A 22996-nucleotide genomic window follows, 5' to 3' on the forward strand; every position below is an offset into this window, starting at 1 on the left:
TGTATACAGGTTGTCTCTGTCTTATGATTTTTTGACTTTACCACGGGTTTTTTAGGATGTAACCACATCATAAGTCTGGGAGCTCCTCACAACTAGTGATGGGGTTATGGTTTCTACTAAACGTATATTGCCTTTACATCATTATAAAATCAAAATATCATTAAGTCAAACCATCATAAGTTGTAGATGCCTGCCATTTTGCCAGCATTAACTGCATTTTCACCTTACTATATTTTCAACTTACGATAAATTTATTAGGATATAACTCCATTGTAAGTCAAGGAACATTTGTACATATATGTACATACACAGTGCCTAAAAACTGCAGAAAATACATTCCTTTCAAGCACACACAGAATATTTACAAAAACTGACCATTTACCTAACCATTAAGCAAATCTCAACTTATTTCAGTCTAAAATCAATTACAATGTTGTAATTAAGCTAGAAATCAATTACTAAATAAGTTACTCTAAAAATGCCGAGAAAATCCCCATAGGTTTCAACATTCAGAAATAACATTTTTACATCATTCATGAGTCAAAGAAAAAATCACAGGGGAAATTGGAAAACATTTTGAATTGTATAATAATAAAAATATTACATGTATTAGTGTTCTCCAGAGAACACGAATTTTTCATTTTCCATTAAGTCTCTGTGTTGGTATCTCCACAATAGATGAAGTAGCCACCTCTCCTAGGCTTCATGAACTTTCCTTGTACAGGAAAAGACCCCCACCAATCAACACAGTCAGAGATTCTGGGGGCCTCTCAAACCTTCATGCTAGTCCAGCCTGCTTGCTTTGTTCTTTTCAGCCCCTAGGCATGTAAGGTATGCCTGGTCACATCAGTGCACTGGGACAAGTTATACTGAAGCCGGTTCCATGGGTGATTCCCAGCAAAGTTGGATGGTTAGACACTTTGTCCAACTCTTTCTCTTCCCCAGGGAGAAGCTGAGAGCTGGAGATTTTTGTCTACTTGCTCTGCGCTGAACTTAGGAGAAGGAGGTCTATGGTGACTGCCAGCTAAAATCTCCACCTCTGGCCAGGCGCGGTGGCTCACGCCTGTAATCCCAGCACTTTGGGCGGCCAAGGTGGGTGGATCACTTGAGGTCAGGAGTTTGATAACAGCCTGGCCAATATGGTGAAATCCCGTCTCTACTAATAATAAAAAAAAATTAGCTGGGCGTGGTGGTGCATGCCTGTAGTCCTGGCTATTCAGGAGGCTGAGGCAAGAGAATCACTTGAGCCCAGGAGGTGAAGGTTGCAGTGAGCCGAGATTGTGCCACTGCCCTCCAGCCTAGGTGACAGAGCAAGACTGTTTCAAAAAAAGAAAAAAAAAATCTCCGTCTCTGCTCTCACTTGCCTCCAAATGGCTAGATAATGCCAGGTCCTGTCACCACTTTGGGATAGGCAAGTCAGAGGCCAGTCATTTCGGTAGCCCATGGAAAAGTAATGGTGTTAGATGCCTGGACCAACTCTTTCCCTCCTGACAAAGAAGCAGGGCAGCTGTGGTTTTTGTGTGTTCACTCTGTAATGAGCTGGGGGGTAGGAACTATGGTATTTACCAGCCCGAGCCACTGTCTTCGTTCTCCCCAGCCAGCTATACTATGCTAAACCTGTCAGAGCTTCAAGACTAGCAAGATAGATGCCAGATCTTGGGGTAACCCCAGAGAAGCTGGGGCATTGAATACTCTTCCTCTCCCCAGATCAGTTCTTTCTCTCCACAGAGGGAAGCTGAGAGCTGGAATTTTTAATCTGCTCACTCTGTGCTGCCTAGGGCAGAGAAGCATGATGTCGACCAGTCCAAGCTGCTATATCTATTTTCCTCCAGGTGGCTAGACTGTGCCAGGCCTGTGAGAGCTCCAACACTGGCAGGACAGAAGCCAGTCCTCTGGTGAGTCCCCTCAGAAAAGTTGGAGTTCTGTACACATGAACCAATTTTCTCTCTCCCATGGTTGAAGTTGGGAGCTAAAGGGTCTCTTTCTGATCATATGTTGTGCCCAGGAGTAGGGATTCTAGTAAGAGAGTTTCCTGAATCTCCATGCAGGCTTTGGTGAGTCTGGTTTTACATTTACCCAGAGAGCAGGAGTCTTTTGATCAGTTTCCGGATTTCTCATAAAGAGAATTTGTCCATGAATTATTGCTGAATCAGTATGCTTGTTGAGGGAAGGGGCGTTCAGGGCTTCCTACTCCATCTTACTGGCATCACTATCCAGATAGCTTTACATTTTAGGGAAGAAATGACTCAAGTTTTACAAACTTTTCTAGAGAACAGAGAAAGGAATGCTCTGCAACTTTTTAATAAAATTGGCATGACCTTCATATAAAAACCGAATAAGGACAAACATGAAAAATAAAAATTAGAGACCAATTTCACTCACAAAGAGAAATGCAAATATCCTAAAAAAAAATATTTACAAACCAAACCAAGTAAAGTAGGAAAAGAATAACATCATGACTGAGTTTTCTCCAGGATTGAAAGGTTGGCTTAAACCAAAAACTGGCCGAGCGCACTGGCTCACACCTGTAATTCCAGCACTTTGGGAGGCGGAACGCCTGAGGTCAGGAGTTCGAGACCAGCCTGGCCAAAATGATGAAACTCCATCTCTACTAAAAACACAAAAATTTGTTGGGCATGGTGGTGCATGTCTGTAGTCCTGGCTATTCATGAGGCTGAGGCAGGAGAATCGCTTCCACCCGGGAGGCAGAGGTTGCAGTGAGCTGAGATTGTGCCACTGCACTCCAGCCAGACTGACAGAGCAAATCTCAGAAAAAAATAAAATAAAATATAAATAAATAACTCCATCAATATAATTCAACACATTAGCGACATAAAGGAGAAAAAAAAATCATATGATCATCCCAACAAAACAAAACATAAAACCTCTTAACAAATGAGCCATAGATGAGGACCTCCCAAATCTGATGTATGTTATCTGTACTGGGTTGAATATTATCCCCTCCAAAATTCGTGGCCATCATAGAGCCTCAGAATGCAACCTAATTTAGAAATTAGGTCTTTGTAGATATAGTCAAGTTAAGATGAGGTCATAATGGATAAGATGAGCTTTAATCCAATGACTGGTGTCCTCATAAGAAGAGGGAAATTTGGACACAGACACAGATAGTTGAACACCATATGAAGACAGAAGATACAGCAATAACACCATGCAATGACAGAGGCAGAAATTGGAGTGATGAACCTACAAGTTAAGGATTACTGGCAAACATTAGAGTCTGGGAAGAATCCTCTGCTAAAGTCTTCAGAGAGAGCATAGCTTTATCGACACCTTGATTTTGGACTTCCAGCCTCCAAAACTATAAATGTATACATTTCTGTTGTTTTAAGCCACCCAATTTGTAGTACTTTGTTATAGCATCCCTAGGGAACTAATACTGTATCTGTACAACAACGCAAAAAAAACCCTAAAGCAAACATCACACTTAATGGCAATTTATGGTAGCTTTACCTTTTAAATCCGAAACACCACTTTAATTCAACATAGTAGTTGAATTATTAGACAAAATAAGACAAGAAATATATAAAGCATATTGAAAAAGAAGAAACACAATTGTCAATTTATATAATTGGATATGCAGACAACCCAGAAGAATTTATAAGCAAATTATTACAATTATTAAGAGACTTTAGCAAAGGTAGCTGTGTGTGTGTGTGTGTGTGTGTGTGTGTGTGTGTATATGCCATATGAGCATGTATATATATGGCATATATATACATGCCATATGTATATATATGCCATATGAGGCTGGGCATGGAGGCTCATGCCTGTGATCCCAGCACTTTGGGAAGCTGAGGTGAGAGGATCATCTGAACCCTTAAAGCTTACCCACTAGAGCTCCCCTCTGAGACAGGCTCCACACTAAGGAGAAACTGCGGAGAGTACAATAAAAAACTGAACAGGACAGTGACAACAAAGATGAAAGAAAAGGTATAGATCAGTGTTGTCCAATAGAGTTCTGTGATGGTGGAAAGGTTCTATATTTGTGCTATTCAATAGAATGGTCATTAGTCACACATGGCTATTTAGCACTTGAAATGTGGCTACTGCAATTGAAGAAATAAATTTTTATAACTTTATTTAATTTTAATTAATTTAAATTTAAATGTACATAGCCACACATGCCTCATTGTTACCACATTGGACAGTGTGGGTGTACACCAAAAGACAGGGAGAAGCAGAGCCAGGAAATCTCAGAAAAAAAGTTGCCTTATTTTTAAACACTAACAAACCAAACCAAACCGAAAACAAGAAAGGGAGCTCTGTGAAGTAGTAACACTTTCTAAATGTCTACCTTTTTATAAGTTAAGGAAAACTAATTTCACATCAAAATGAGAAACAGTAAAGCTTTAAGGTAAATACTCTAAAAAGTTGTAAAATATATAAATAAAAAAGCAGCAGCAGCAAAGTATCCCCACAGAAAATGAAAGCATGTCACAAAAATGTGCTAAAAAAAGGTCAAAATCATAACTGACTATTTCAAAATGAGCTAAACACATTTAAAAATGATACAAGATATGAAAGATCAACATAAATAAGAATTAGAGGCGGGGCATGGTGACTCACACCTGCAATCCCAGCACTTTGGGAGGCTGAGGAGGGCGGATCACCTGAGGTCAGGAGCTCTGCCTGGCCAGCCTGGCCAACATGGTGAAACCTCGTCTCTACAAAAATACAAAAATTAGCCAGGCATGATGGTGGGTGCCTGTAATCCCAGCTACTCGGGAGGCTGAGGGAGGAGAATTGCTTGAACCTGGGAGGCGGAGGTTGCAGTGAGCCGAGATAGCACCACTGCACTCCAGCCTGGGCAACAGAGCGAGACTCAGTCTCAAACAAACAAACAAAACCATAGAAATAATTAGAAAAACTCAGAAATGAGGTGGTAGAGCTAAGGAAAATATTAGAAGTAAAAGAAGTAATTTCAGAAATGAAGACTAACAAGAAGAAAGTCAAAAGTAAATAAATACAGCCAATAATGCCAAAAGAGACTAAAAGTCAAAAAGAAGAAAAAATTTGAAGTTAAGAAGGAATGAAGATAACGTATATTTTACCACAGTAAAAGATAAACACTAAAAAATGAAGATACTCAAAGTGATCTACAGATTCAATGTAATCCCTGTGACAATTCCAAGGGCATTTTTTTTTCATAAATACAAAAACCCATCCTAAAATTCATATGAAGTTTCAAGGGATCCTGATTTCAAGACTTAGCTATGAAGATACAGTAATCAAAACAGTATAGTACTGAGATAAGGACTGACATGTAGACCAATGGAATGTAATAGAGAGCCCAGAAATAAACCCTCACATATATGGTGAAATGGTTTTTGACAAGGGTTCCCAAACTATTCAATGAGGAAAGGACAGTCTTTTCAACAAATGGTGCTGGGAAACCAGGATATCCACATGCAAAAGAAAGAAATTGGATCTTTACCTTATATCACACATAAAAATTAACTCAACATGGATTAAAGGTGGAAACATAAGAGGTAAAACTACACAAGTCTTAGAAGAAAACACATGTGAAAATCTTCATGACATTGGATTTGGAAATGATTTGGATATGACACCCAAAGCACAGTTGACAAAAGAAAAATCAGATAAATGGGCCTCATCAAAAAATTTTTAAATCTACTGCTCTTCAAAAGACACTAAGAAAAAGACAACCCACAGAATGCGAAAACATATTTGCTAGTCATATTTTGGTAAGGGGTTAATATCTGAAATATATAAATAATTCCTACAACTCAACCACTATAAAATACAAACCCCAATTAAAAATGGGCAAAGGACTTCAATAGGCGTTTCTCCAAAGAAGATACACAAATGGCCAATAAGCACATGAAAATATGTTCAACATCACTGGTCATTAGGGAAATGCAAATCAAAAACACAATAAGAGAACACTTCAAATCCATGAGGATGGCTTTTGTCAAAAAACTTAAAAATAGTAAGTGTTGACCAGGATGTGGAGAAATTGGAATACTTGTGCATTACTGGTGGGAATGTAAAATGGTACAACCATTGTGGAAAAAAGTATGATGATCGTTCAAAATGTTAAACATAGAATTACCATATGACCCAACAATTATATTATTAGGTAAATACTAAAAAAAAAAAACTGAAAGCAGGAACTCAAAAAGATACTTGTAATATCTATGTTCATGGAAGTATTTACTCATAATAGCCAAAATGTCAAAGCAACCCAAGTGTTCAATGAATAGATGAATGGATAAACAAAATGTGGTACAGTCATGTGTCACTTAACAACAGGGGTACATTCTGAGAAATGTGCCATTAGGCAATTTCATCTTTGTGCAAACACCATAGTGTACTTACACAAACTTAGATGGTATAGCCTACTATACATGACTATATGGTATAGCTCATTGCTCCTAGGCTACAAATCTCTATAGCATGTGACTGTACTGAATACTGCAGGCAATTTTAATGGTAAGTATTTGTATATCCAAACATATCTAAAACTAGAAAAAGTACAGTACATATAGAGTATAAAAGATAAAAAATGGTACACCTGTATAGGGTACTTACATGAATGGAGCTTGTAGGACTGGAAGCTGCTCTGGGTAAGTCAGTGAGTGCTGAGTGAATGTGACGGCCTAGGATATTACTGTATACTACTACAGACTTTACAAACACTGTATACTTAGGCTATGCTCAATTTATAAAATGATATTTTTCTTTCTTCAATAATGTAGTTTACTGTAACTTTATTTATTTATTTATTTATTTATTTATTTTAATTATACTTTATGTTCTAGGGTACTTGCACAACATGCAGGTTTGATACATATGTATACATGTACCATGTTCGTGTGCTGAACCCATTAACTCGTCATTTACATTAACTTTATAAACTTTTTAATATTTACAAAACTTGTTGAGTATTTTGTAATAACACCGAGCTTAAAATACAAACATTGTGCAGTTATACAAAAATATTTCCTTTTTATATCCTTATTCTATAAGATTTTTGATTTTTAACATTTTAAAATCTTTTTTGACTTTTCAAACTTTTTTGTTAAAAACTAAGAGATGAGCAAACACATTAGCCTAGACCTACACAGGGTCAGGATCCTCAGTGTCACTGTCTTCTACCTCCACATCTTGTCCCACTGGAAAGTCCTCAGGGGCAATAGCATGCATGGAACTGTCACTTACTATGATAATGCCTTCTGGAATACTTCCTGAAGGACCTGTCTGAGGCTGTTTTATGGTTAATTTTGTTTTATGTGCTCTAAAATAGCAATAAAAGGCTGGGCGTGGTGGCTCACACCTGTAATCCCAACACTTAGGGAGGCCAAGATGGGAGGATCACCTGAGGTCAGGAGTTCAAGACCAGCCTGGCCAACATGGTGAAATCCCGTCTCTACTAAAAATACAAAAAGTATCCGGGTGTGGTGGTACACGCCTGCGATCCCAGCTACTTGGGAGGCTGAAGCAGGAGAATCACTTGAATTCAGGAGGTGAAGGTTGCAGTGAGCTGAGATTGTACCACTGAGACTCCGTTTCAAAAAATAAAATAAAATAAAACAAAATAGCAATAAAAGTATAGTATAGTAAGTACTGGATGATAGGAATTTTTCATCTCCATTATAATCTTATGGGACTACTGTTGTATATGTGTTCCATCATTGACTAAAATGTTATGTGGCACGTGACTGTATATACGTACAATGAAATATTATTCAGCCTTAAAAAAGAAGGAAATCCTGACACACGTTGCAACATGGATGAACCTTGAGGACAATTTGCTAAGCCAGTCACAAAAGAACAAATACTACATGATCCAATTTATATTAAGTACCTACAATAGTCAAGATCATAGAGACAGAGCATAGAATGGTAGTTTCCAGGGACTAGGGGGAGGGGAAATGGGAAATTTTTATTTAAAGGGTATAGTGTTTCAGTTTTGCAAGATAAAAAGAGTTCTGAAGACAGATGGTGGTGGTGGTTTTACAACAATGTGCCTGTACTTAATGCCACTGAACTGTGTACTTAAAATGGTTAACTGTAAATCACTTTCAGTGGTAAATTTTATGTTATATATGTATTTTACCACAATTGAAAAAAATCAATTGAATTTCTATATGTTAGCAATGAAAAACTGGAAATTGAGATTAATAGACCAAGATCATTTGCAATATCATCAAAAACATAAATTCTTTAGGATAAAGTTAACAAAATATATACAAGATTTTTATGCTTGAAAACCACAAAATATTGATGAGAGAAATTAAGGAAGACCTAAATAAGTAGAGATCTACTCTGTATTAATGGATTGGAATACTTATTAATACTGTTAAGTTGTTAACTGTCTCCAAATTGATCTATAAATTCAATGCAATCTCAATCGAAATACCAGCAGGCATTTTTATATTTGACAAGCTAATTTTAACATTTAAATGAAAATGTAGATAATCTAGAATAGTCAAAATGATTCCAAAAAGGAACAAAGTTAAGGATTTACACAGCTTAAGTTTTCTACTTACTATAAAACTACAATGATCAAGAGAATGAGGTATTAGCATAAGAATAGATATCTAGAACCAATGAAATATAATACGGTCCAGAAACAGATTCAAACACTTATGACCAATTGATTTTTGACAAAAGTGCCAAGGCAATTCAATGGAGAGAGGATAGTCTTTCAATACTGGTGCTTGAACAACATGATGTCTATATGGAAAAAAAAATGAAACTTGATCTATTTCACACACACACACAAACACACACACACACACACACACACACACACACACACACACACACACACAAACACACACATATACTTACTTTATTCAAGATAGATCACAGACCTAAATACAAAAGCTAAAAGTATAAAATTTTTAGAAGGAAGCATAGAAGAATTTTTTTGCCATTTTGATGTAAGCAGAGATTTCTTAAATAAGACACAATAAGACATAAACCATAAAAGAAAAATATAATAAATTTGATTTCATTAAATTAAAACCCATAACATATCTAGTAGAACAGTTAAAACTTAAAAGATTGGACTTGCCATATGTTGACAAGGATGTGGATGAACTGGCATTCTCATTCATTGCTGGTATGCTGGTAGGTATGTATAATGGTACAGCTGCTTTGGAAAACAGCTTGACAGTTTCTTATAAACTTAAAAATGCACTTATATGATCCAGCAATTTCATTTCTAGAAACTTTAGTTTCTCCAAAGAGAAACCAAAACAAATACCCACACAAAGACCTGTACTTCAATGTTCATAGTAGCTTTATTCATAATAGCCTCAAACTGAAAACAACGAAAATACCCATTAGCAGATGAACAGATAAACAAATTGTGATATATCCACACAATGGACTACTACTCAGCAATAAAAAAAAAAAACTATTGATATATTCAACAACAAGGGTGATTCTCTAAAATTCTAAAATTGAGTGAAAGAAGCCAGATTTTAAAAACAGGTGAAGTACATACCATGTAATTCCATTTATATGAAACTCTACGAAAGATAAATCTAACCTATAGTGATGGAAAGCATGCCAGTCATTGCCTGGGGCTGGGAGTGGAGGTGAGGATTGACTGAGAAGGAACACAAGGAAATCTCTCGGGATAATGGAAGTCTTCTATATCTAGACCATGGTAGTAGGTAAATTTGGGGTATAAATTTGTCAAAATCATCGAACTATACCTAAAATGAATGCATTTTTGTATGTAAATTATATTTTTATAAATTCATTTTAAAATAAATCAGTAATGACTTGTAAGGGTTCCTTTAGTTTTAAAATTCAGTGATTAATGAGCCTAGTCCCCCACAAAATCCTCTTTGACTATAATAAATTTTATCAGGTTATACTGATATTTTAGAAAAATGTGGGCAGAAGATACCTCAAAGTTCTCTTAGTCAAAAAATTCTTCTGATGCTTGAATCTCCTCTATAACATTTATACCAAGTCATTCAGTCTTTACTTAAATATATTCAAGAAGAGAGAATTCACTCTATTTTAAAAAAATCCATTTCAGTGTTTTGGTATGTCAAATCATTAGAAAGGGTTTCCTTATGATAATCCAAAATCTCACTCTTTGTAGGTCTCAACCATGGAAACACTCATGAAATAAATTTAATTTCTTTACTCCCTGACAGCCATTCAAACATTAGAAAAAAGCTATCATGTTCTCCTAAATCTTCCATTTCCCAAGTTTAACATCCTCACTTCCTTTAACTGTTCTTCAAATAAGATGGTGTTTAGTGCTCTCACCATCCTGAGTGCCTTCCTCTTGGCACACTTGGGTTTGTCAATATCCTCCTTCAGAAGTGGTGCCCCTCAATCCAATACAACAGAGATGCTCCTCAACTCATGATGGGGTTACATCCTGATAAACCCATGGTAAACTGAAAATATCCTAAGTAGGAAGTGCATTTTCAACTTAAGGTGGATTTATCTAGACATAACCCCATGGTAACTTGAGGAGCTTATTGAATGAGTATTGCTTTCATACTATCATAAGATTGATAAATCCTAAATTGAACCCTTGTAAGTCAAGAGCTGTCTATACAGTTGTTCCCTGGTATCTGTAGAGGATTGGTTCCAGGACACCCTCAGGTATCACAACCTGCAGATCCTCAAGTTCTTTATAGTAGTTGCATATAACCTACACACATCCTTTTGTATACTTTAAATAATCTCTAGATTACTTACACCTAATACAATGTAAATGTTCTGTAAATAGTTGTTACATTGTATTGTTTTATATTTGCATTATTTTCTATGTTGTATTGCTATTTTTTAAATTGTTTTTTTCTGAATATTTTCAGCCTGTGTTTGATTGAATCTGTACTTCAGATATATTCTAACCAGAGCAGAATAGAGGGTAATTGTCACTTTTTCTCCTTCTATACATTAAATCTCTATGGATTCAACCTAATTTGAGTAAACTTAGTACTTTTGGCTTATGCAGTGCTTATAGTCAATCAAATGTACAAGTGATTCACATATGCTGGTGTTAAAGCCGTATTTTATCTATTTTGTTCTTGTACAATTGGTTTTGGGGATCCAATTAGAGGATGTTTTGTTGTTTCCTGTTTGTCTTGGTCTTGCTAGAATAGGCTCATCATTTCAACCTATTAAGGTCCCTTAAGATCTGACTCTATCTTCTAACAAATCAGTTACTCTTTTCAGCTTCACATCATATGTACATGCAATCAATATTCACAAATGTCCTAATCTATATAGTCCTATTCTAAGTTCATCTGGTATGTACCACACAATGATGAGTGATTGAACAGTATTTTATTGTTTTCTAATTATTTTATATATGTAAATATTGTTTCTGCATTAATATTTTAGGCTCACTTACAGAATAGATCATGTCTTCTACTTATTCTATAGTGCTTGGCACAGATTAGACATTCAATATTCATTGACTTGAAATCTCAATTAGGGTATTTTTACAGTATAGCTGTATCAAATGAGTCACAGCTGACCTTCATCTGATGTTTCTTTAGTGCTTTTTTTTTTTTTTTACATCCATATAGATGCATTTGTGGGAAAGGTACATCTACCTAAGAATTACAAAACAAAACTCGGAATCAGTCAAGCACAAGCTGATGAAGTACAGAGGCCACAGTGCCATCTAGTGAATATCACTAGTTTATGCCTGCTGGTCCCAAGCTCATTTTTGGTCCTATAATAGAAGGGCATGATTTTTCGAACTTTATATGGTAAAGAGAAACAATATATAATCAGCACATGAGACATAACTGTCTTCACTTTAAGTCACATATCCTATGAATAGTCTCATCTTTGTGGCTGTTGTAAGTCTTATGGCCATTCTGTGGTTTGAGAGTGTAGTTCAGTTTTATCAAACTAGAGTAGTACTAATGACATTCATCTACCTAAACTGCAGTTGCAAGCTGAGGATGGGACTTCTGTATTGAGTTAAAGAGTACCCAATTGTGCATTCCCATTAACTTATACAGATTATCACCAAAACAAGTCATTATCTATCTACCAACTAACATTAAGGTTTTATTATGGTTTGCAGCAAAATCCCAAGGTGTGATAAATTGCTTCTGTATTTAGAACCCAAGTTCATTTCCCTCATCCTTAATCCATTCAAGCCTATGACTTGCACAAACCAAACATTTTTAAATCCTCAAAAATAATATAGCAAAATCATGCTACTGGGCTTAAGGCACTACAAACACCTCAAAGGTAGAGTCGATATCTATGAAACGACATTGTTTAATATTGTCTCATGCAAAGTACTGAAGATATCTGAATGGATAATAGCAATTTAAAAATTTGTATTTATATAATTTAGAAAACAAACCAAAGAAATGATCTATAATTAGCATTGTTATCTCAAAAAGATGTTGCCAAGTGTGTGAGCTAATGAATCTGTAACCTAATCTACTAAAAGTTCAGAGGAATCTATTTCCCAACTCCCTTGGCCTGCCTGCCCAAATTAACTTCTAACCTATGATTCAATATTTCATTTTAAATCAAAATAAAATGTGTTCTCCTCACCCTCAAAAGAGGAAAGAGCTGAGCTGGAGAAAGTTATAGTGGGATGATTTTTAATAATACAATCTCATTCAGTTCTGATAATCAAAGAGCAGTCACAGATCTTAATCACTATTAATTTCCAATTATGCATAGTAGCAAGGACAGAAATAGCATGAGGAAATGGAATTCCTTTATCAGAGGAAGTTGATTGACAGGTATTTATTGAGTCTCTATAACTATTTTTAATGTAATGAGCATCTACTATGCATTAGGCACTATGCTGGGTACAAGGGCAAATAAAGATAAGATATGGTCTCTATCCTCAAGGAGGTGACTGACAGTCCAATAGATGACTAAGACAGGTATAGAAATAGCTAAAATATAATGCAGAAAGTAAGTATCTGGGGATAAACAGAACAGTTACAAAGTCTTGGAGGAAAGGCAAGACAAGGAAATTTCCTCAGGAAGCTAAGAATGTCATTAAGAGTTAGGCTTTGAAAAAGGGAATTTTAAGCTAGGCTTTGAAAAGGGAATTTTTAGGTATGCAGGAAAGAGGTAATTTGCAATCAAGAAGCATGAAAAAAGATACTCAGGTAGAAAACATAGATCATGGCTAGGAAGCAGCAAGTACTCCAGTTGAGGACAAACATAGTATACAAGGAAATAAAACAGAAACAGTTTCCATGAAAGTAGGTTGTTATAAAGCCAGGAAGCCCCTTGGATTATGTCTCCTGACATAAGTCTACTTCCCTTTGACTTTCTGCTATGTTTTGATCCAGCACAAAAGCCCTCACCAGAAGCCAAGCAAATGCCAGCACCATAGCCCTTGAACTTCCCAGCCTGCAGAATCATGAGCTTAAATAAACCTATTTTCTTTATAAATGACTCAGTCTTAGGTATTCTATTATACTAACACGAAACAGACTAAGACACCACTACTTCCCTGATCACATCTCCTAATTGCCCTAATGTTCCCTCGGCTCCAGCCACAGTGGTCTCTTTGCCATTCTTTAAATACCCTAGGGCCTTTGCAGTTGTTATTCCCTCCGTCTGGAATGCTCTTTTTCCTCTATTCAAGTTAGAACAGTGCTACAAAAATTGTTTCCACTGATAGCTTCCCTGTGGTTTTCCCTCAGTACTTTTTACAACTGTCAGATATTTCAGGTTAGTTATCCTAATACATAACTTAGTCTCCGTTTCAGAGGTTGTCTTAAAATATTTGAGTTTTTAAACAATTTGTAAGAGATATGTACATACTTTCAGATGCATTGAAAAATAATTCACCATTACTTTCTATTTTTTCCACTGAGATTGCTGAGCTGAGCATATTTCATATGCAGGGCACTCTGTTTGGGCTTATATTATATAAGAATGAAAATAAATTTTATTTTTATAAATTAAAAAAAAAAAAAAAAAAAAACAATCTTCTCAGTGAGGACTTCCCTGACCACCCTATCTAAAATTTCAACCATTCACCCTCCTCCAAAACATTTAATGTCACCCTTTCCTGCTTAGTTTTCTCCTTAGCACTTATCAATATTTAATACACCAGGAGTCAACAAACTATAGCCTCTGGGCAAAATCTGGCCCACCATATTTTTTGTACAGTTCATAAGTTAAGAACAATTTTACATTTTAAGTGACTGAACTAAATCAAAAGAATCATATTTTATGACACATGAAAATTACATGAAATTCAAATTTCAGTATTCCAAAATATAATTTTATTGGAACACAGCCATACCAATTTGATTACATACTGTCTATGGCTACTTTCAAGGCACAACAACAGAGTTGATTAGTTTCAACACAGACTGTATGGCCTGCAAAACCTGAAATATTTACTGTGGTTCTTTACAGAAAGTTTGTTGACCCCTATAATATAACATAATACTTATTTATCTTTTTATTGTTTGCCTCTCCCAGTGAAAAATAATGGGGACAGCAGTATTTGTCCATGTGGATAAAGGTTTTATATATTTTATTCATTACTATATCCCCAATGCTTACAACAGTACTTAACACATAGGAGACAATAAATAAATATTTTTTTAACGAATGAACACTAAAAAATATAGACAGTACTTTTGGATTAGAAAGTTTGGCAACAAAAAGGATACAGAACTGAAGTTTGAGGAGGATTACAAAGTTGAAGGAAGGTTTTTGGATAAAGAAGACTTCAAGGTAATTATATTGACAGGAGAAAGAAACAGTAGGCCGGGCGTGGTGGCTCACACCTGTAATCCCAGCACTTTGGGAGACCAAGGCAGGCAGATCATGAGGTCAGGAGTTCGAGACCAGCCTGGCCAACACGATGAAACCCTGTCTCTACTAAAAATACAAAAAATTAGCCAGGCATGGTGGCCCATGCCTGTAATCCCAGCTACTCGGGAGGCTGAGACAGGAGAATCACTTGAGCTCGGGAGGCGGAGGTTGCAGTGAGCTGTGATAGCACCACTGCACGCCAGCCTAGGCACCAAGAGTGAGACTCTGTCTCAAAAAACAAACAAACAAAAAAAGAAAGAAAACAAAAGAAGCAGTAGAGAATGATAGAGAATTATTAAACAGCTAGGATTGAGATCTGTAGAGTAAGGTCCCCAGACAAAGTTACTTCTTTCTCGTAGGTAAGAGAAAAGAAAGGCAATTTTTCATGTGTCTGTTGGCTGTATGAATGTCTTCTTTTGAGAAATGTCTGTTCATATCCTTTGCCCACTTTTTGATGGGGTTGTTTGTTTTTTTCTTGTATATTTGTTTGAGTTCTTTGTAGATTCTGGATATTAGCCCTTTGTCAGATGAGTAGATTGCAAAAATTTTCTCCCATTCTGTAGGTTGGAAAAAATGCTCATCATCACTCGCCATCAGAGAAATGCAAATCAAAACCACAATGAGATACCATCTCACACCAGTTAGAATGGCAATCATTAAAAAGTCAGGAAACAACAGGTGTTGGAGAGGATGTGGAGAAATAGGAACACTTTTACACTGTTGGTGGGATTGTAAACTAGTTCAACCATTATGGAAAACAGTATGGCGATTCCTCAAGGATCTAGAACTAGATGTACCATATGACCCAGCCATCCCACTACTGGGTATATACCCAAAGGATTATAAATCATGTTGCTATGAAGACACATGCACACGTATGTTTATTGTGGCACTATTCACAATAGCAAAGACTTGGAATCAACCCAAATGTCCATTTGTGACAGACTGGATTAAGAAAATGTGGCACATATACACCATGGAATACTATGCAGCCATAAAAAAGGATGAGTTTGTGTCCTTTGTAGGGACATGGATGCAGCTGGAAACCATCATTCTTAGCAAACTATCACAAGAACAGAAAACCAAACACCACATGTTCTCACTCATAGGTGGGAACTGAACAATGAGATCACTTGGACTCGGGAAGGGGAACATCACACACCGGGGCCTATCATGGGGAGGGGGGAGGGATTGCATTGGGAGTTATACCTGATATAAATGATGAATTGATGGGTGCTGACGAGTTGATGGGTGCAGCACACCAACATGGCACAAGTATACATATGTAACAAACCTGCACGTTATGCACATGTACCCCAGAACTTAAAGTATAATAAAAATAAAAAAAAAAAATTGAAAAAAAAAAGAAAAGAAAAGAAAGGATGGGTGAAGAGGTGAGAAACTGATGAAGTTCATGTCAGTGGCTACAAGCTCAGCAAATCACACTATAAGGTCTTTTGCTGCAACAAAGGAGAAAGCATGGGTGCTTAAGGCAGAAAAAGATGTTTTGGAATTACCACTGTGGGGAATGTGATAAAAACTCAACAAGAGTCAGTATTGACTACCTAGCTGAAAAAACATGAAATTTTAGCAGATCCAATAAACATGGTTTCATAAATTTTCCCAACAAAGCTCAAGTAGCTCAAAGGAAGGAGTGAAGAAAGACAATGAAAGTTAACAAAGGTCAGACACTGGTGAGGTGGGATTATTAAAATATGATAGACTGTGTATTTTTTTCACCTTTCTGTCTGTCCTAGTGCATAAGAGGATATTCATTGCATATGGAGGGTATCCAATCAATGTCTGCTAAATTCAAGACAAGAAGGATGAAATGGAGAAATACACTGACAGTAATCAACAAAGTTACCTTGAACATAATCAAAATATCCTTTGGCTTCACCACTAATCTGGCCATAAATGATACAGTTACATATTGAGTACACACCATTAAAATACGCCTGGTTTACTGTTCTCCTATTCTTCCTAACCTCACTATTAATACCACTTGAATTTCCAATTATAAACTCAGCCCTATACTAGGCTCTAGGACCAAACTTGACATTAGAAGAGATGTAAGTAGCATTGCCTCAAGTCTCAGAAAACTGTATCTAGTCAACTTGTATTCCTCTTCTGGTCACTGCTTCCCTGTTTGGCTCTATGCAGGGGCTATGCTCTTAAAAACAGCCTCATATCCTGGTCCTTTTAGATTTGGAGATCTACTTTGCTCTTTCTAGTATGTCTGCACACACTCCCAATCTTCAAAGATTTGTGTACTGTCTCAGAGTCCAAATCTCTGTGATTGAAACCCTGTTCCCTGCTGTTATATTTATGTGATGCCAACCACCTGTGTGCCTGACTTAGAGAATATTTCCAACATTTAGATTTCTCTCATTGCCATGCTCTGCTTATCTGCCCATTAGGACACCATGATGTCAGCTGCTTGGGTGAGTTGAAGGCAACTATACCTTGTTCGTCTCTGTAACCTCAGAGCCTAGCACAATGTCTGGTACTGTGTTCTTTCTTTCCTGACTGGCTGATTAGATATCCTCCCTTGGCCTGTAAATGCAACCATTCCCCAACTAGCATGTCTACATCCAGATATAGGTCCTTCCCAAGCTGCCTGGCTCACTGTGTCATAAATCATGGAAGTTATAAAAGCTCTGTGATTGCCTTCTTTATTGGTCTTTAAGTAAACAGTAGGCAACTACCTTTCTGAAATAGTGCTGTCCTGTGCGGAATTAGGTAACAAAATCTACATGATCATCTTCCTTTTAGATCTTAAACTGTGGGTAACTATTTTCTGAAACAGTTAAATGCTAGCCTGTGCAACACTATGATGAATTAAGCAACATTTCAAGTTCTCTTCCAGGGCTGTGAATTTATAACATATAAACTAAATAGCAAATATTTTCTTGAAAGAAAATCTAAAGTATTTAACTCAGATAAATAACCCTTCAAAAATAAACCTTCAAAGAAAACATCTGGAATCATTACCCTTAATCAACTAGGTGAACAAAGGTTAGACCTGTCATTAAAACTTGAAAGGCAACAAAAACCTTTATATTTCATTTGGGTCCACACTTGTCTTTCCAGCTTTTTGTCCTTCCAAGAGCCAACACTCCTCATTATGTGCATACCATATGATACCCAAAGGAAGAAATGTCCTAATTGCTTTGGAAAGTATTTACTTTCTATCTTTAAACAAGCTTTTATCTTCTTTACCTTCTAGAATTTTGTCCTGATAAGAAATCAGTTAAAGAACATTTTCTAGGGTGGTTGGAAAGGCAAGAGATAACCTAGAAAGTGAAAGAATGGCCACTTCATCCAAGTATTTGGTCTCAATGAATGCTTGACAAAAATGTGTACTTCAAAATTTAGTTTGCTGCAAAGGACAATATTACAGATGGTTAGTAGCAGATAACTTTGTTCAGGAGTTCCAATGGTATATTACCTTTCAGAATAGGGTGTGAAAAATAAAGGGTAAATAATGGAATTAATGGTATTCCAAAGTCTCTCTTTCTTTGGGAAGTTTCACTCAATGTTTTCAGTGTGAAAATCAAGAAAATGTCAATTTGACCTTGTTCTATATGAGGGAACTCTCAAACATCCTAAACTAACAGCCAAGAAGTCACAGCAGGGCATCTATCTCTCTGCCACTGCACATAAGAACATTTGCTACCTCTGAAAATAGATAAATCAAAGGACCTTATCAAATTGTTGCAAATTCAGGTAACAGCAAGCCATGTTCCTCTGCAGCTTGGCGAAGTCCAGATCCATTTCATCAGGTGAATAAAACCTCAGAGAATAATAGTACCATTGTAGAGCATCAGTGTAATTTTGTACCTAAAGTTTAAAAAGAAACAACAAAATCACAGCGATGTTGCTACCCTATCTTTCCCAAGTCACCTCTAGAAACAAATAAAAGATGCTGTTGGTTTCTTTTTTAGGCAACCAAAACATAATATCCTTTATACTGGGTTCTAAGTGCATTTTATTATCAGTCTTTGTCAACGTAAGTTTTAGATAAAGTGGCAATCGATATTCTTTCTTTTTCCTACACATTAGAAATTTCACGCATAGGATGAAGACTCTAAGAGTGTAGTGAACCACCCCAGAAAACTTAAAATACATTTTAAAAGTTATTAAAACAACAACGATAAAAATTTTGAAAGAGAACACCCATAATTCACTGTGTTAATGTAGCTATTTTCATTTATCTATGTTCAATTTTAACTTTATTCTTTTGTATATTTACCTAGTTGTAATCATAGCTTATATAGAACTTCATGTACTATTCTTTCCATTTAATTTTGTTTTGTACATATTAATCTATGTTGCTACGTAGTCTTCACAGTAATCAATTTTAAGAGATACATAACATTTAATCAAATATATAATGATTTTCTTAATGTTAGCTAGTTAGTGAATTTGCAGGGTTTTTACTATTGTAATTGATTCTGCTGTATTTTTATACAAAAGTACTTTTTTCTCTTGAGTAACTTTAAAATTTTCAATGGTAAGAAGCTGGCTAGGGAAAATCTGATAGAAATAACCTGGATAATTATTTCTTAATCTAAGAAGACTGAGACTGCTTATAAACCAAGGTAAGGTAAATCACTCCCTCGTACCCTATCAAGAAGCTTCATATTTTCCAATTAAGAATAGGAGCCATGAGGACCTTCAAAGAATAAAACACCCTCTTCAACTAGAAACAATTGTCCTGAATAGGTAAAACACTGTCTTTGACTATTACATTAGTCATAGTAGATTAGAAATATGTCATATTAGAAATAGTCAATTAGAACTAAGACTACATTCCTCTCCAGTGTTGGAAGTGGATGTTTTAAGAAAATTATTCAGCAAGACTGGAAAATGAGAGGAAAGAAAAATAATCAATAGAAGAATGGGAATTCCGAAGTAGTTCTTCACCTATTAAGTAAAAAATTAAAGGCTTTCTAAAAGAAAATACGAGTATCATTCTATCTTGCGGTGCCTAACCATAAGGCCTAGGTCTCTACATGCTCTTATAAGGGATTCTCTTTCCTTCTCTTGGGTCTAATTCTTTGTTTCTCAAACTTTGTTCCCTTTTTTCTCTTCACATCTTTCTCCTATAAAACCTACCATAACATTTTTTGGAAAACAGTTTTATTGAGGTACAATTGACACACAAAACGCTATGCATATTTAAACTGTACAATTATATATATATATATAGCTAAAACCATCAACACAGTCAAGGGAGTGAACACATCCATCACAAACAAGTTTTCTTTGTAATCCCTCAATCCAGCTCATTCTGGTCTCTCATCCCCCAAGCAATTATGGATGTGCTTTCTATAACTATTAATTTTTATTTTATAGGCTTTTGTAGAATTGAATCATCTAATATGTAATAATACTTTTTTGCCTGGCCCCTTTCACTCAGCAAAACAGTTTCTAGATTTATCCCCATTATTGCATCTATCAATAGTTCATTCCTTTTCATTGCTGAGTAGTATTTCACTGAAGGATATACCAGTTTGTTTATCCACTCATTTGTTGATGGACATTTGGCTGTTTCCAGTTTTTAACTATTACAAATAAAGCTGCTATCAGCTTTTACATGCAAGTTTTTGTATGGATAAATAATTCCTTTTCTCTTGAGTACATACATAGGATTGAAATGGCTGGATCACATGGTAGGGGCAAGTTTAACATTTTAGAAAACTGCCAAACTATTTTCCAAACTGTTTGTACTATCTTATATTTCCACCATGAAGTTACAGTTCCTCAACATCTTCATCAGCATTTGGTATGGTTAATCTTTTCCATTTGGTTATTCTAAGAATGATGTATTGGTATCTCCTTGGGGTTTTCATTTGCATTTCCCTAATGACTCATAAGTCATCTTTTTGTGTGTGTGCTCATTGTCATGCACATATCCTTCTTTGGTGAAATGTCTGTTCATATCCCTTGCTAATTTTTGAGTTGTTTTTCTTTATGTGTTGAGTTTAGAGAGTTCGTTTTAGCTACTAGCCCATTATTGTACACATGGTATGAAAATTTTTCTCCCAGTCTGTAGCTTTTTTCATCCATTAAACGGGATCTCTTTTTTTTTTTAAGTATAATTTTCGCTTTATTTTCTTTAGAGGATAGCTTTTTCTCAGTCCTTAAGGACTCAGCTCCATATGTAGACTTTGGTGGAGGTTGGTGGCCAGCACCCACAGGTCTAAATCAGGGTTGGGGTGTTTGGTCCTTACAGGCTTCACAAGATTGATTCTGGACTACCTTGCTGCAAATGGTGCAACTCATGGAGTAATGTAGCTTCACAAACAGCTTCGGAAGCACATAGACATCAGACACTGGCTTCAGATATGTCCCGGATAGTTGTGGCCTCTACTATGTTCTGTTGTTTTCTTTGTTTTTAGTTTTTGAGACAGGATCTTGCTCTGTGACCCAGGCTGGAGTGAAGTGGCATGATCACAGCTCACTGCAGCCTTAAATTCTTGGGCTCAAAGGATCCTCCTGCCTCAGCCTCCTGAGTAGCTGGGACTACAGGTGCATGCTACCACACCAGGCTAAATTTTTTATTTTTGTAGAGATGGTGTTCCTCTATATTGCCCAGGCTGGTCCCAAACTCCTAGGCTCGAGCAATCCTCCCGCCTCAGCCTCTCAAAGCACTGGGATTACATGCATGAGCCACCACACTTGGCTTTCTACTATATTTTGAATGATAAACTTCCTAAAAGCCTTCTCTTTAGTCACATATCAGGTGCAGTTCATGCAGGGAATAGGCTGCACATGGCCATAGCCCTTTCTGGCACAACTGCTGTTCCTTCTTTCTTTGTCAATCTTGGAGGTGAGGACCTGAGAGTGAACAGGACCCTTCACAGAGCAAAAGCTTTTAATTTTCATGAAATCCACTTTATTAATTTTTCCTTTTATGCATCATGTTTTAAAATTTTATTTATTTATTTTTTTAAAAACCAGGTCTCTCTGTGTTGTCCAGGCTGGCTTCAAACTCCTGGGCTCAAGCAATCCTTCACCTTAGCCTCCCAAGTAGCTGGGACTATAGGAATGTGCCATTGCACCCTACTTGCATCATGTTTTTGAATCAAGTCTAGTAATTCTTTGCCTAGCCTAGATCCTGAAGATTTTCTCCTATGTATTTTTATAGAAGTTTTATAGGTGCACATTTTACATCTAATTTTGTAAGGTATTTAATTTTTGTATACAGTGTGAAGTTAAGATCAAGGGTTTTTTTTTTCTATGAATGTCCAATTTCTCCAGCACCATTAGTTGAAAACACCATCTTTTTCCATTGAATTACTTTTGTGCTTTCTCAAAAATCAGTTGAGCGTATTTGTGTGGGATTATTTTTTGGTTTTCCATTCTGTTCCATTGATCTCTAATGATACCACACAGTCTAGATCACTGTAGCTATATTAAAAGTGTTGAAATTGAATAGGGTAATTCTTTCTGTTCTATTCTCTCTCAGGACTGTTTTGGCTATTTTCTTTTTACAATTTTTATTTTAGGTTTAGGGGTACATGTGAAGGTTTGTTACATAGGTAAACACATGTCACAGGGGTTTGTTGTACATATTATTACATCACCCAGGTATTAAGCCCAGTACCCAATAGTTATCTTTTCTGCTCCTCTCCCTCCTCCCATCCTCCACCCTCAAGTAGACACCAGTGTCTGTTGTTTCCTTCTTTGTGTTCATAAGTTCTTATCATTTAGCTCCCACTTATAAGTGAAAACATGCATTATTTGGCTTTCTGATCCTGTCCTAGTTTTCTCAGGACGATAGCTACCAGCTCCATCGTTGTTCCTGCAAAAGACATGATCTTTTCTTTTTTATGGCTGCATAATATTCTGTGGTGTATATGTACCACATTTTCTTTATTCAGTCTGTCACTGATGGGCATTTAGGCTGAGTCCATGTCTTTGCTATCGTGAATAGTGCTGCAACGAACATTTGCATGTATGTGTCTTTATGATATAATGCTTTATATTCCTCTGGGTATATATCCAGTAATGGGATTGCTGGGTCGAATGGCAATTCTGCTTTTAGTTATTTGAGAAATAGCCATACTGCTTTCCACAATGGTTGAACTAATTTACACTCCCACCAACAGTGTATAAGTGTTCCCTTTTCTCTACAACCTTGCCAGCATCTATTATTTTTTGACTTTTTAATAATATGTCTTGGCTATTT

At 36.3% G+C, this 22996-nt stretch overlaps 1 protein-coding gene across 1 annotated transcript in view; it reads right to left on the reverse strand.

The window, feature by feature from the left end:
- TEX11 (testis expressed 11) overlaps positions 1–22996 on the reverse strand; it is a 323051-nt gene that overhangs the window by 113982 nt on the left and 186073 nt on the right. The window contains exon 14 of the mRNA XM_030933980.1: positions 18502–18639. Coding sequence (XP_030789840.1) covers positions 18502–18639 — 138 coding nt within the window. The remainder of the gene's footprint in view (positions 1–18501; positions 18640–22996) is intronic.

The sequence above is a fragment of the Rhinopithecus roxellana genome, chromosome 7 (assembly GCF_007565055.1).
Source record: "Rhinopithecus roxellana isolate Shanxi Qingling chromosome 7, ASM756505v1, whole genome shotgun sequence".
Taxonomy (NCBI): Eukaryota; Metazoa; Chordata; class Mammalia; order Primates; family Cercopithecidae; genus Rhinopithecus; species Rhinopithecus roxellana.